Below are 15768 nucleotides of genomic sequence, written 5' to 3'. Positions count from 1 at the left end.
CCAGCCCGGCTGTGCTGAAAAGCCTCGGCATGCCGCTAAAATGGCAACGCTTAAAGCCTGGCGCTGTGCCATCGGTCTTCTCACGAAAACGCAAGGCAGAAATGACTAGCGGCGCGTTTGAAAAGAGGAGGCGAAAAGATGTCGGTATTGTTTTCGTTCACTTGCAGCCTTCTTGAGCAGTGTGAGGTCGAGGCTGGGGCGAAATGCCCGAGGCTGGGCACGAAGGCAGTAATGTCTTTAAAAATGTTGGCAAAGCATAGTACAATTATGCTTTGCATTGCGCGCGCGAGCGCGACTCATAAGATCAGTACTATACATGGCAGCGGGGCAGACACACACACTGCTCTGCTTCTCCACGAGCTAAAAGCAGGAAAAACTGGGGAGAGCGCCAGACAGGTGCTGCCATCTGTCGGGCGGCTGGCGAAGTGGACGTGAGAGTCTCGTAGGTACTGATACCTCACAGCAGTTGCTCACGCCGATGGCATAAACTACTATTCGGTCATCCGCGCAGTGCTGAAGTACCTCGCAGCTGCCTCGCCTGCGTGCACTCTCGAAAAAGCAAGTTTCCAGAGGAAATGACAAATAATTCTTGCACAAGTGTCTGGTGCAGAGCGAAATCTTCGCGCTATGGTTCGCGAAAACCTGACCGGCACTTCCACGGCCGCCTGCTTTTCTTCGTCGCTTCACGCGGAAGGCTCGTAACCGTAAGCGGTAATTTTTCTTGCCAAGTTGGAATGGTCCTCGTCTTCAGACGTGTACTCATCGCTGGTAGAGGCACCAGAACTCGAATCCATGCTCGCGATGGTGGCGTCGGCGCGCTTCGAATGACCGCGGCCGGCCGGCTGGCTATCCGACGAAGGTGTCGTGATGTCACGCCTTCCAACTCGCGCGGGTTGGGCGGCGAGGCGCGCGCTCACAAAAACGCCAAAAATAAAGCCATCGGCTCAAAAATGAGCTAAGTGACTACTTTTTTTCGGTGTAATCACACACTGAGGATTCATTTTCAGCATTCTCGTAAAATTCGTAAAATTTTCAGATTTTGTGTTCGTATACCTTTAAGGAATATTCCTACAACAATCTGGGTCTTTACATTGGGTCTGCACATTGAAACGAAGCTCTCTTTGCGTACCCTGTCGAGTTTGGTGTAACCACTGCTGCTAAGCTGGTCGGTGTCTCGGCGGATATATATATATATATATATATATATATATATATATATATATATATATATATATATATTATACGTGCGCCAAATGCAAGTACCGCCAAACATGCTTGTAGAACCCCTGTATATATATAGCAGGCTGACTGACAAAGTAATACCAGTACACACACACCTCTTCTGCGAAATAAAAACATACAATGATAAATACCTAAATAAACCTGAACATATGTATCTGAACCACATAAAGCCATTAATCATAGGCACCTCTAAAGCACGCCGACGTCTTAATGGGAGAACGTATCATATCCAACCGAATCTTTGATACTTTAATTTCTTTGATTCGGTATGTGTTGCTGGATGTGTGCACATTGTCGGCAAATCCTCCGGATCGGGTGTGTGCCACTGTGGCGCAACAAGTACAGAACCCTTCAACACACCTGCCATGGTCCTCGTGACGTCACTCTTGACGTCAGTGCGCAGACTTCTCTCGCGCGCTATGCGTCCGCGTAATTAGGTGTTCGCATTTCGGCATAGCTTGTGAGCGGTGTTCGCATTATGCATAAACATAGAAATTGCTCAAGGTTAAATTTCTCAACTTTGTGGCGGATAAACATCAGCATTGCATTAAATTACACGCTGCAAATAAGATGAAAGTAAACGCAATTGTAGGCATTGCTGTTAGTTCCATAAAATTTAATTATCTGCTTCACTAGAGCTTCTCTTCAAATGAATTTCAACATGTGCTTTGGATCTGCACACTGTTAAACTGGTTTGCAGACGTCAACAATAAGCCACCGTCATGATCAATCCGCCAAATTGTCGAGCACGATGGCAGTCATACAATGTGCTCGTTAAACGCCTTCCTTTGTAGTTTATATACCATCACCACTACAGGATTACTAAAATAAATATCATAAAATAATTATTATAAAATAATAAAAACATCATAACTGCGCGCGTAGGCGAAAATTAGTGAAAATACGAGAAACACTATGGCAAATGTTCTCGCGAAGTAAAATTTGTGTGGATGAATCGCTACTCTTGTTAAAAATTGCCTAAACCTCCCGTTCGAAAGCATTATATCCGGGCAAGGTTTCAAACAGGCAAGTCATGCGCGCCTAACGTGTTAAAGCATGTGGTTTAATCACAGGCAACTGAAATTCTTACTACAACTGCTCGAAAGAAACTGCTTCGCTGGAAATTGGCTGGTGATTCTGCAAGGTTGCACATGTGTGCTGTCTTCTTTTTAGACACTGCATGTTTAAAGTACGTGTGGAGGTGCCTTTACAATAAAGCGACGCCTGCGGTTGGCATAGGTATGTCGGCATCGTTATGTCTACATAATGATAACGTATGGTCAGGGTGCAGTGAGTTCTATAGGGGCAGCTGCATGGTATGGTATACATAGCGATAGTTGTGGTGCCTCAAGATAACAACAGAGTATATAATACCTTCCAGACGACCATGAGGCAGAAGAAAGTCACGCAGATGGCGACAGGTTATCACCGAATGACAGATTTCAAGTATCACAATAAAGCGTGCAAGATGAGTTTGGATGCAGAGAAAGCGGAAAACAATTACGGGGTTTTACGTGCCAAACCCACCATCTGACAATGAGGCACGCCGTGGTAGCTAGGGGGACTCAGGAATAATTTGGGCCACCTGGGGTTCTTTAGCGTGCACATCGAAACGCGCCCATCGAAATGCGGCCGCAATGGCCGGGATTCGATCCCGCGACCTCGTGCTTAGCAGCCCAACACCACGGCCACTAAGCAACCACGGCGGGTGAAAGCTGAAAGCAAGCATTGCAACGGTAACCACAAGTGAGACCTTAAACCAGAGTTAGCTCGGCTCCCTTTCAGAGCTTTCGAGCAGGGCACAGCAGGCTGACGATAACGCGTCCTCGAGCCAGGTGCGCAGAGTGGCGGCTTCTTTTGCTTGGACAAAGGCTGTGCGCGCAGCGTTGAGATACGCACGGACTATCAGCTCGGAAGACCTTACGAACGTATAAAGACAACTGGATGCCCATGTTGCAGGTTCTCTACACCGGAGTGGCGTTGTACGGGCCGTCCTTGGCAGTGTCATCGGGTGAGGCCTCTCTGCCTGTCCTTGTATTCTTACGCCGGCCTGTCTGTCTGCCTGCCTGTCTTGTATTCTTGTAATAAGGGGTATGGAGAGTCCCTCGATATGTTTAAGATCCTTGTGTTTGATACGTTGCTATGTTGTTTTTTAATGTGACAATACAAACATGTTGACCCATTGTCATATTTATGTGGCGCGAGCAGAGCGGTTCGATTTTGATTGAACGCTCCGTTATTGCAGCGTGCGTGCGTGCGTGCGTGCGTGCGTGCGTGCGTGCGTGCGTGCGTGCGTGCGTGCGTGCGTGCGTGCGTGCGTGCGTGCGTGCGTGCGTGCGTGCGTGCGTGCGACGTCCGAGAGTCGGCGTACCGGCCGGGAATGTTTGGTTACCGGTAGTCTTTAATCGATGCGCACTAGTGTTCGGCTGCCATGTTGTAGCTTTGCCTGCCGAGAGGGAACACTAATGCCTATATACCGCGCGCTCTGACGTGACGATCACGTGTTGGATCGATACGGCTTCAATTGTGTTGCGCAGTGCTGTCTCCTACTTCGCTGCTTCCTTGATGCCTATATGTAAATATTAAATAAATAAGCTTTAGTCATCTTGTGTAGTACGAGTCCTGAGCTCACGCGCTGTTTGACGAGTTCCGTGGTTGCTAAGCGCGCACGCTCGTGCGTCATCGATTTGCAGGTTTTTTGCCACCTTTAATAGTGCCTTGTTCAAGAAACAGCTCTGTTACGCAAACGGCTAGAATGGATGTACGCACATTGATGCACGCACAAGGGAGGAGAAAAATAAAATGTTGTACCGTAGTATCGAACTCGTACAGACATTTGCGGAGTGCATTCACTCTTTCTTTTTTCTCTCATTCGTCCCGTTTCAAGTGACCGGCTTGTCCGTGTGGACCTCAATCGTCGTGAACGGCTTGGCCTGCACCTTCTACACGAACATCGTAAGTCTCGAAGGCATCATTTCACAATCAGAAGTTAGTTTCTACGGAAGTAGTCAGCTGAACAGCGAGCTTTTTCATCTTTGACTATTAAAGTTGCAGGCATTTTTTTTTTTTTCGTCCGCTGCATCCCGAAGGTTCCTGAACGCATTGTTCTTGTCCTATTCACGCTGACGTTAGCTATTTACTTGGTTGCTTAGCCGGTTTGTCAATCGGTCTGTCGGGGCGGGTCAGTCGGTCAGTAAGTTAGTCAGCCAGTCATAAAGGGTTTCCTGGCGCAAAAATAACTGTGCTATTTGATAAGTACTGATGAGAACTTCGAGGAAATATAAAACACTTACGAATATGCTTACAAGGCCCGTGGTAACACGTAAACGCAATAAAACACGGAGACAAGGTTATAACTGGTACGATAGCGCAAAACAACACGAGGAAGAAAACAAGACTGTCGCTAACTGACAGTTATCATTGTCGTTGTTGTTGTTGTTGTTGTTGTTGTTGTTGTTGTTGTTGTTGTTGTTGTTGTTGTTGTTGTTGTCGGTGTTATTGTTGCTGTTGTCGTCGCCTGCCTTATGTCCTTGCTCATCACCGTCTTGTCTTGCGCTGCTGTAGTCATAAAGACACCAGCTCATGAACTAGAGTTGTGCTATCTGCCACAGGCAACCTTTAAACAATTTTTTTAATGTTCGCTGAAACACCCGCTATATTTCTTTTGTGCATTCAGTTTTCAGTTTCCTTTCTTTTTCCTCCCCCCCCCCCCCCACGCCCCCCTTCGCCAGAGATGACGTCCGCAGCTGAATAGCTTTAGAATGTAAGAGCACTACGAGTAAATCATCATTCAATCACTGCGCATAGGCAGCTAGAGCTCAGATGCTGCTGGGCCGTGTTAACAGTGGGTCTTGCGCGGCATTTCCTCTAATATACGTGAAGCTCTGCAGATTGTTAATGAGAGTTCTCACGACTCTTTAACACTGCAGTGCTGACAATTTCACAGGAGGCCCGCTAAATGTGTCCGGAGCCAGCGTTTATGTGTTTTTCACAATGGGCGCGCGAAAGCAATAAAGCTGCATCTCATCTTACAAGAACATGCCAGTTAGGTAAATCACACGAATATGCTGTCTTTCTTCTCTACAGGGAGGCCTAAAGGCAGTGGTGTGGACGGACGCAGTTCAGATGATACTGATATACGCGAGCTACATTATAGTTATTACAGCGGTATGTATATATACGTTTATTAATTAATATCTACCCGTATGCCTATCCATTCATCTGCCCACCAGTGCAGGCTGGTGCTAATTAACTATGTAATTCATTTGCATGCGCATAGCCCGAAAGCACGTAACGCTACTTTGTGCTCGACCATTTTACAGCTGCCAAACACAAGATCTGCGTGTGTGTTTAGGCTTCGGCCGCGGTAAGAGCGTGCGAGCACACGCATGGGGGTATGTTTGCGCCCGTGTTCGTGTGCGTATTAAACGTACGTGCTGAGGGTCACTCCAAAAACTATACACCCTTTCGGACTTTTACCTTGCCCACAAACAATAATCGTCATTTATGTTGCGTGTTGTCTTTATCGGACTGCGATCGCTGCTTTCCTGTTAAGAATGGCATGTTTGTCGGTGCCCATAAAGTTCCTGACTTGAAAGTGTCGGCAGCACGCAAAGTCGATCACGCTTATTGGGGGCGAATAAGCCCCAAAGGGTGCAAACTTTAATTATAGTGTAGTCGGTGCACACTTGACATCGTAAACAAGCGCGTTAGCGCACACTGCAAAAAATAATAATAATAATAAATGAAAGGGTCAGAAGACAAGGCCCATCTTTTGCCCTCGTACGACGTCAGCAGGTAAGCAAAAACACGGATGGCAGAAAAAGTATGTTTGGCCCCTTATTAAAGTGCATTTTCGGAGTTGTGTACGAAACCGCTGCTAACATTTGGGGCAGAAACTTGGAGATCATTAAAGAAGCTGAAGAAGTTAAGGACCGCGCAACGAGCAATGGAATGAAAGCTTTCTTTGTATGCCACGGGGACACGTTTTGCCGTGGCGTTCATCAACATATTACCATGTATGTGCATGCGTCATATGTTTATGGGAGTGTGTTTGTCTATTTGAGCAGACTTCAAAAACAACATTGCAACTTATTGAAGGAAATATATCAGGTTTTCTTGCCGCCTCCCTCAGCATGTCTTCATTTCTTTTTTTTTTTTTCCTTTTTTAGAGGCATTATAAAAGAACATGTGGTATCCGGTCCGATATTCGGACCCAGTATTTGTTTATTATTAATTCGTGATCTAAAGCATATTACTTGAGATATACACCTCCCCCCTCACCACCTTCTCACACTACTCTTGACAACCTCGTACCAAAGAGTTCAACTCCGGCCAGCGGAACTGTCCCCTTTTATACACTTATCCACAATTTTCCACTTCTAAATTAAGCTCTCTGAAAAATAAATGACAAATGACTAAGCATCGATACTAGGCAGCGACGCACATTTGTTACTACCGTTCCAGTAAGCTTTCTCGCTATTTCTAAAATCGCGAGGGCGTTTATTGTCAACCACCCGCACGCGTTATTTCAGGCTGCAGTTCCCATGACCTCGACCTCTCGCAGCTGCACCTGTCACGCTCCATTAGGTGCGAAGAACAACAAACGCCACTTGCCTCCGCAACCTGTTTGCTCCATTTGTTTTCTTTTTTTTTCTGTTTTTTTTTTTTTTCCTCCATCTCCTGCACAGGGCGTGCTGCATGTCGGAGGATTCGGCAACATGATAAGACTGGCTGACGAGGGAGGGCGGATCAAAATAGTCAAGTAAGCACGCAACAAGAAAACAGAGCAGTGCCGGCTCCCCAATTCCAGGGGCCTGTGACGTCACCGCGACGTAGGAAGCGCACGTATGCGCCCTTGAGGTCTACGGACCTCCGCGATTCTCGGCTCTTTATCTCTTGCTATACCCCGTTATATTCTCCCTCCGTGCAGGGTAGCTAATAAGAACTAAATCTCATTATCTTGTCTGGCATTTTACAACTCATTCCGCTTTCTACGCACGCTGTCCTTCCTTTCGTTTCTGGGCATAGAAATGGTATCTTATAAGTTATATATAGAGTTTCTTCTACCCCTGAGTATTTCTTTTTAATTTTCAATGAGCAACCATATGCAGCATGCGAAAATGATGTGCTACTCTGAATCATTTTTTGCTCACTAATAATAAAATGCAGAGCTTTAGTGCGCACTATGTCCCTCCCAAGCACATAAAGGCTTTGCGTAGAAAGCGATATGACGGCACATTGCGAAAAAGACATATACGGAAAGAAGGCAAGGATAGCACCATCGGTTTAAGTTTCGCAGGTATGCGCGAACCTGATGGTAGATGTAGTCAACAGAGAGAGAAGTCATAACGGAAAGGCACGGAGATTAACCAGGCTGAGCCTGGTAGGCTACCCTGCGCTGGGGAAGGGGGAAAGGGGATTGAAAGAGGAGAAGGAAGAGAGAAGTTCACACCCTGCACAGTTACACAGTCATGCGTTCATCGCTGAGTTTCGTCACAAGCGGTCATACAGGCCAGTGCACCTCAAAATACGCAACAGCGCCTTAGTAGCCCCGCACATAGCAGACGCACGAGGTCACGGGCCCAAGATCTTCTCCTCCGTAAAAGGCCTGTCGTCTAAGTGCCCCAAAGCCGTCCGAAGGGCACTCCTCTCATCTTTGTATCTGGGGCAGTCACATAAGAGATGTCTGGTGGTTTTCTCAACACCACATGTGCTGCAATTGGCACTGTCTGTCATTCCAATTAGGAATGAATAGGCATTTGTAAAATAAACTACTATTCGCAGGCGGCACAGTCATGTTTCTTCCAGTCGGTTAAAACCCGGTAAAAGTTGTAATTGCTGTGCGTCCATGGCATATAGGCGCCAGTTGGTAAACTCCGTTGTATTCCATTTTCTCATAGTTATAATATGGGAAAGACTGCTAAGGTGCCGCGCTGCATCCGTTCTCGACAGTGGTATCGAGATTCTTTCACATTCTTCATGTGCCTCACGGGCAGCTTTGTCGGCACATTCATTGCCAGTGATGTTGCAGTGCCCAGGTAGCTACTGAAATACAATGTCGTGGCCTCTGTCCATCGCTTGATGGTAGCGTAATCGTATCTCTGCTACCAATTGTTCATGTGGGCTGCGGCGCAGAGCTGATAAGAGTGACTGTAGGGCTGCCTTTGAGTCACAGAATATAGCCCAATTATTTGGTGATTGTTCGTGCACATAAAGCACTGCGCTACGGAGGGCGGCAAGCTCAGACCCTGTCGATTTGTGACGTGGCTGATCTTGAACTTCTTTCAGAATGATGTCGATGGAATAACTATACCGCGCCAGTAGAGCTGGTCAGAGTCGAAGAGCTGTCTGTATAAATGTGAATTCGATCAGAGTAGGAACCGTGCAGTAGATGTAGAGCGGCTTGATTCAGGGCACAAGTAGGCAAGTCGGACTAATTTGCAACTCCTGGAATGGAAAGCCGCACTTGGTGGCTGCCGGAGACACCACAAAGAACAAGGTGATCTTGCTGCAGGCGTGAAGCCTGTTGGAAGAGAGGATCAATAGGAGGTTACAATGCCCGAAAATGTTGCATCTGGTCTACTTTCCGAAAGAGAAGCAAGGCGTTGAGACTGTAGGCGGGAAAGGTGTCGAAGATGATTTCGAAGGGTCTCTGTGGCGACATACGTATACTGATGGGATGTTCCCGGGCGATGGCAATTGTTGCGGCTGTTGAAGCGCATCGCGGTAGGCCAAGACAAGTTCTAAGTGCTTGAGCTTGCATGCTCTAAAGCAGTCTGAGCTTTGTACTTCGGGTGCTTGACAACACCGGAGTCAGTAACGCAAGAAACCCATGAAGAGCGATTTGTATAGTTGCAGCATAGAGCACGCCGGCGGTCCCCATGCTTTTCCGGCGATTGCTTTGAAGAGGTGACTGATCGAGAGCAGCCTCTTCCTTAGGTAGGATACGTGGGGGCTCCAGGAGAGGTCGCGGTTGATAGTGGTCCCTAAAAATCAATGGGTTCTTTTGTACAAGATAGGCTGGCCATTAATATGCACAGTGTATTCAGCCACCGGTTTTCGTGTGAACGCGACTAATGCGCTTTTTTTTTTCTGTTGAAACGCCGAAGTCAAAATTTCTGACGCATCTGCGCAGCCGTATAACAGCATTCAAAATCGGTTATAGAATGCGCTAAATATCCTTGCGAATCCCCATAGAAAAATAACCCCAATATCAATATTCCAACCAGAAATAAGTATTGTAAACGGTAATTTTTAAAGCCTACAACCACACGGTATAGTGGCGCTGCAAATACAGGAAACTCCGGCCTCAGACACTTTTTTCACATTGGCGGCAATTCGCTTATTCGCTGTCTTTCGAAAAAATATATTTTGAATACTAAGATGTGTTGGCAGAGCTGCATGAATAGTCACTTTATCGCAGTGTCTATACACTATCAAAAACATGGCACTGCAAATGACTGCACTCACGCCACTAAAGCGGGGATTTCTCTAAAACGAGATTCAAACTACGCTATAGAACCCTGTAACAGGGGCTCTATCAACGTGGCAGCAAGGCGCCATCATCCATACTGCCTACGGCACGGTAGAAATACACGGTTCGCTTGACAGTATTAAGGCACAGCTGCTGCTCTCGCCTTCGCGTTCATGCGGCGCTCATGATGACGTGCATACAAGAAGCGTTAGCATGCCTGGTTCCATATTGATTTCAACGATCAGTACGGCCGACAATGGTTGAGCAGAAGTGTAAATGCGGCAAATGAACTTGGTCATTAGCGAAAACGCCTTTTCGCTAACCCAGTAAGCAACCTCTCTCGACCGAATTGTAAACGTTTAGAAAGGCGACGTGCTTATCTAGCCTAATCTCTAGTCGTCGGCTTCGGTGACGCTCTCCGTAACGGCTTCAGTTCACCGAGTTCCTGGTCTAAACGCGCCGAAAAGGCTGGACAAGTGACTGGCGGCACGTTGGTAGCAGAATTCCGTAGGTGTGCTTCCCTACATACGCACCTCGTATGACCAAACCGAACGTAAATATTAAGAATGGCACGCAGAGTGTAGCGCCATGCTCACCTCCCTTCCTCGCTCCAGTCGAGCGTTCGAACGAATCTCTCAGCTTCGGCAGAGCCACAACATGTAATGGATGTGTGGGAAAGCCTGCCTAACGGGAATTTCGACTAACCTACGCCCGTGGCTTGCAGCTGGAGCCTGAGCCCGTACGAGACGTTCACGTCGTGGGCGCTGCTTCTGTCCTGGACGGTGCGCTGGTGCTCGGCCTACTGCGCCAGCCAGACGCAGATGCAGCGTATCTCCAGCCTGCCATCTGCCAAGCAGGCACGCCGGTAAGAGTCCCCTACCAAAACAATTTCGAGGGATTTTTTTATTTTTTTTTATTTTTTTTTTTTTTACAATGAGAGCTACGCTAAATTCGGGGGTTTTACGTGTCTAAACCGTGATGTGAGTCTCAGACACGCCGGCTGTTGTGTGGGAACTCTGCATTATTCGTGACCACCCGAGGTTCTTTAGCATGCACTTAAACATAAATACGCTGACGATTTTCGGATTTCGCCCCCACTGCAATGCGGCCGCAGCGTCCGGGATCGACAGCGCGACCCTGTGGCCACGCTGGAAGGGCAGCGATGGCTATTGAGGGCTCACTCCCCTTGTCGTTTCGACGTACGCCAGTGCCCGTCGCAAGTATCGCAGAGTTCTTTACGAGAAGCTTTTAAAGAAATAAAAAAATCTGCCGTGCCTCATTACAATTTCAACTATAGGCACCTACATATTTCTAGACGAAGACTGGTTATGTGAGGCGCAATTTGTAGCAATGTCAGAAACTCCGATGCTATAGCAGAGAACATGTCACTGCTTTTTGCTGCGTTAGTTGTCCTTTATTTATTAAAGCGTTATCAGTTATTACTTATGTTCGTTAGCAGAGAACAATACCGGGCTTGGAGAACCCGCTCACGCGGCCAGCTGCTAAAATTGTCAGGCACCCGGTCGGCTTCTCCTCTCCCCTAGATGGCGCTGGTGTAGGCACCTCCTGTGTGTAGGCTAGGTGACTATACATAGTTTGCACGTGCGTCACTTCCGCACCGGTCCGCGAGCCTGTCCGCCATCTTTAGGCACCTGCGGGCCTGCGGAAGCGTGCTGGGGCAGGCTGCGCGCGCTGACGCGTTGTTGATCCGAAGTTCTTTCTCGCGTCGTGATCATGCCAATCTACGCGATTTTCGGTTGCCGCACAAGAGGTACCACTGCCGCGAAGCCGAGCTACGCAGAACCGGGCGTAGGTCCACACCAAACGTAATAACATGGCAGTGCGAACGCACAAGAATGCTGTCGGAGAAACGTCGGTGCCTGTGGCTTTCCCGGATAAATCGGAAGGACCTGAACAACGTGCGTGTCGTCACTTTGTTTCGGGCGAGTATATAACACGCCAAAACACTGCACATCACGCATGATCGTAAAAGGGCGGCAGCGAAAGCCCCGTACTGGTTGGTGACCGCCCGCTCCCACACGCATAGTCGCCTTTACCGCTCTGAAAAACGCCCGTGTACTTGTGTTGTAGTGCACGTTAAAGAACTCTGGGCGGTCAAAATTATCTCGGAACCCTCCACTGCCGCGTGTTTCACAATTAGATCGTGGTTTTAGCACGGAAAACCCCAATTTTTTTAACGGCCTACAAACTGCTTCGCATCGTCATTTCTTGGTATGTGTGCTTCACTTAGCGATATGCTAAGCAATATTTGAATGTCTGCATGCTTTCAATATAGTGGGCTACTTCTATTTAACGCAACAAAATTCACATGCACGGACATGCACCTAGCTCTAAACCAAAACTCGCAGAAAGAAACGAACACACGTTTTGAAGCTTGGGGAAGAAGGGCATATAGGGTGAACCATTGTGGCAAGAAAGCTTTCCCTGAACGAAGCAGCACAGAAAATACTGAGGCAGTTTTCTCTGCCGCGCGCCAAGGAACATATGCTTTCATTGACTCACCTCGCCGAGGACGATGGTAAGACCCGACGACAGGCGCTTCGCTGCAACCTTCCTCATCCAACCGTTCGTGAAGTAATTGTGCGCCTTCAGCGATTTGTAAGCCTTTATTTCGTTCAGCGTGACGTAGCTCGTGGACGGGACAAGATAATTAATAGTATCCACGTACGTCGTGGCCGGGTGTGTTATCCACGCCAACGTGCAGCTAGTATGGGTCCACGCCGTCGCACATTCCGACCGTTTCTTTGTAGCGAGCCCGCGTCGGTCCTACAAGCTCGTCCATGTAGAAAGGGCAAAATTCAGGGCTCCTGACTTTTGCCATCGCAAAGCTTTCACGAAAGCAAACACGCGGCGCTAACACGTAGAAACGAACGCCGAACACAAACGCAGCGGGCCAGCGGCTAGTACCGAGGTGCCTAGCGATGGCGGACGGTCGGGGCAGGCGGCGGATATGACGTCACGTGCAAACTATGTATTTGTCACCGCCCTGTTTATGAGGAGAGGCCATTAAATCATCATCATCATCATCATCATCATCACCTACGTATTCTAGCGCTTCGTCGTCCGAGTTGCGGAGGTCGTCTTGATTTCAAGCGTTGCTCTTCTCGAAATGAGGTACGCGCAAACGTTTAGATTTCCGTCGATTACGCATAAATATTCCAGCCTTGCTGCGCATAATATTGCGCCTGTTATCGCGTTACTGTTTCGTATTATCGGCAGAACTGGACTTCTTTTGTTTTTGTTTTTTTCTTTAGGGCACCAACCGTTTATTGCGAACAAAAACGAATAGCAGTGCAGTTTCCGCAATTCGGTGAGTACGTTACGCTCGGAGGTGTTCGCAAGGGGTGTCACTGACGTCACACACGAAGCAGCAGCGAAGAAGCTACGTTAGTGGGGAAGTATACGTTCGCGTGCAGAGGTGCTGAAAGACGCCGTCATCCAGCTATATAGGATACAACTTTTGAAAAAAAAATGGCAGTTGGCGACAAAGGCCCACGGACCGTCAGGGGTTGTGTTACTCCGCCAGCCAATTGCAGAAGCAAACAAAATCGTCGTCATGCGACCTTTTCAAAATGACGTCGTACTCAATTGATACGAGTGTACTTGTACTAGCACGTTCCACTATAATGGACGAGTGAAAACGTATAAAATTACACGCTTATATTTTTATTTTTGTGATTACCGCCTTATTTAGGTAACAGGGAAAGATTGAAGAACGAACTATTTGCAGATTCGTGGAGAAACTGTAACTGGTGGTTACGAAGGCGTGGGCTGGGCTTCACTGCTGACTGAAGTTGTATCCGAGTATAGCGCACAACTCATCCAGCTTACACGTTCCTGTATAGGTATATATAGGCGACAGTAATAAAGCGGCAATGCTTCTGGGTGAGGGGCGAAAGTTCATGGAGCCCGATAAAACCGAGGTGCGTCCTTCGCATCGGTTTGTCGATGCTGAGGAAGCCGAAGCGCACCGTGCTTCAACGAGAGAATCGATGAGAGAGTATACTGAAAGCGTCATGCGGAACTCGCATAACTCGCAGAAAAAGACTAAAACAAAAGCAACAGAAGGCCTTTTTAAGGTTTTCGCAATTTTAGGACAGCGCCAGGAAACGGGGCGAGAAAGGGAGGCACACACACATACGCTGACTTACAACTGGAAGTCGCGCAAATTAAACCATCATTTGTAAGTCAGCGTTTGTGTGGGTCTGACTTCCTTGTTCCCTTTCTATGACACTGTTTCTAAATTTGGAAATCATGTACCAAACTGCCCACCAGCAAACTCTCCTAAAGTTAGTTTTTAAGGCTTGTTAATTGAGTCGTGTTATATATATCCCGTTGCGAGGTCGTCACGCTTGTCCGAGGTGAGTGTGGAGCGAGAATTCGGGATCAAGTGGTGCGTGGACGACATATGAATCAGTTGTCAATGGTTTGGTTTACTTCGTAGCGTGTGGGAGGAGATGGACATGGGAAAATGCTCGTCTAACGTATTTGTTTCAGGCGTGGCCTCAAAAATCGATTGCTTGGCGCATGCAGTACTAGTCATGAGTTCGTCGCTTTGCTTCCTCCTATGTTTCATCGATTGATTGATTGATTGATTGATTGATTGATTGATTGATTGATTGATATTAAGGCCAGCTTCTGGCGAGACGCAGGCTGCTAGAGACCCTGAAAATGGGGTTTCGTGTCCACCTATAACATAGGCCCAATTGCCACATGACAATTCAGCGCATGCCAAAGGTGGACACGACACCGAATTTCCCTCCATTTGGCTATAAATGAACGTCGCAAACAAACCCCTTTCAGTGCCCTCGAAAAGCAAATGTTGCGGTTTTGTGGAAATAAGTTCAGCGGAAATTCGCCAAGTGGGCAATTTCAGCACCACTGAATGAATCATTCAAATCATATATACTTCGTGGGCGCTCTTTGCGGCGATTCATTCGTTCGATTCACTCTGGCTTCAACTCGCTGTAATCATATGTTCGCTTCGAGCGTCCAACGCAATAAAGTATCGTGAAATGACTATGCACTTACGCGCTTCACTGTTTTTTTTTTTTTATCGCACTATACCAACGCCAATCGACTGGTGGAACTGACAACACAGAGCCGTGCTGTTCAACCTGCCGGCGGCAGCGATCACAACGTTCCTGCCGGTGTTGGCTGGTCTCGCGCTGGTCGCCGTCTACAAGGACTGCGACCCGAGGCTCACCGGAGACATAAAAAAGCCGGACGAGGTATGGAATGCCACGCCAGCTTAAGCAATGTGACTTTGGGAACAGAATATCTCATTTAGGCTTTCAGATTCTGCTGAATATTGACGAAAATCAGAACATTCTCCCCCAAAAGCTGAGCCATCACTTATCAAAAGCAAGTATCGCAATTTTATCAACAGTTAGTGATAGGGCTCTTAAGCCAGGAAGAAAAAAAAGGAAATATAAACATTGCAAATGGCCGAAGAAAATACTGCAGAAGTGTAATGCGGACAGACGAACTTGGCCGTCAGCAAAAACACATCTTCGCTCACCCAATAGGAATCCTCTATCGACCGAGGTAACTTCTGTAAAGTTTTAGAATGACGATGTGCCTATGTAGCCTGAGTTTCGCAAAACTCGGGTAAGGACAGGAGGTATTCTGCATATTTAATATGTTTAATTTGGCCGCTTCAACTCACTCCCCCCCCCCCCCCCCCCCAGTGGTCCGTTGTTAATTTACAGAAGTACCTTTTCTGTTTTTGCTAGTAGAACTTTAATAAGTATTCAAACAAACAAGTCCGAATACAGACTGAAAATTAGTTCTAAATTTTAACGTTTACTGCCAAATGGATGGATGGATGGATGCAAAACTTTAATGAAAGTCCTGAGGTACGCGACTCAGCGCGCTGCGGGCCGCTCCCACGTTGGGACAGTCAGGCCATGCACGACCGCCGCATCGTGGGCCCTCTGGACAGCCCATAGTTGCGCCCCGGCATCGGGGCTCTTGATAGCGGATAGCCACTTGCCCTCATTGATTTGTTCCGTGCCTCGCAACGAGGG

At 47.6% G+C, this 15768-nt stretch overlaps 1 protein-coding gene and 1 long non-coding RNA gene across 3 annotated transcripts in view; one reads left to right on the top strand and one right to left on the bottom strand.

Annotated features, from left to right (window-relative positions):
- LOC119461522 (sodium-coupled monocarboxylate transporter 2-like) overlaps nucleotides 1-15768 on the top strand; it is a 58422-nt gene that overhangs the window by 16558 nt on the left and 26096 nt on the right. For both annotated transcript variants that reach the window (XM_049673144.1, XM_037722864.2), the window contains 6 exons: nucleotides 3202-3253; nucleotides 4130-4197; nucleotides 5329-5409; nucleotides 6933-7006; nucleotides 10443-10583; nucleotides 14841-14970. In XM_049673144.1, coding sequence (XP_049529101.1) covers nucleotides 3202-3253; nucleotides 4130-4197; nucleotides 5329-5409; nucleotides 6933-7006; nucleotides 10443-10583; nucleotides 14841-14970 — 546 coding nt within the window. The remainder of the gene's footprint in view (nucleotides 1-3201; nucleotides 3254-4129; nucleotides 4198-5328; nucleotides 5410-6932; nucleotides 7007-10442; nucleotides 10584-14840; nucleotides 14971-15768) is intronic.
- LOC125947796 (uncharacterized) overlaps nucleotides 1-15768 on the bottom strand; it is a 290580-nt gene that overhangs the window by 264860 nt on the left and 9952 nt on the right. The window lies entirely within an intron of this gene.

Source organism: Dermacentor silvarum, chromosome 8, assembly GCF_013339745.2.
Source record: "Dermacentor silvarum isolate Dsil-2018 chromosome 8, BIME_Dsil_1.4, whole genome shotgun sequence".
Classification (NCBI taxonomy): Eukaryota; Metazoa; Arthropoda; class Arachnida; order Ixodida; family Ixodidae; genus Dermacentor; species Dermacentor silvarum.
Note: the sequence above shows the minus strand (reverse complement) of the source record. Positions and strands in the feature narration are given on the sequence as shown.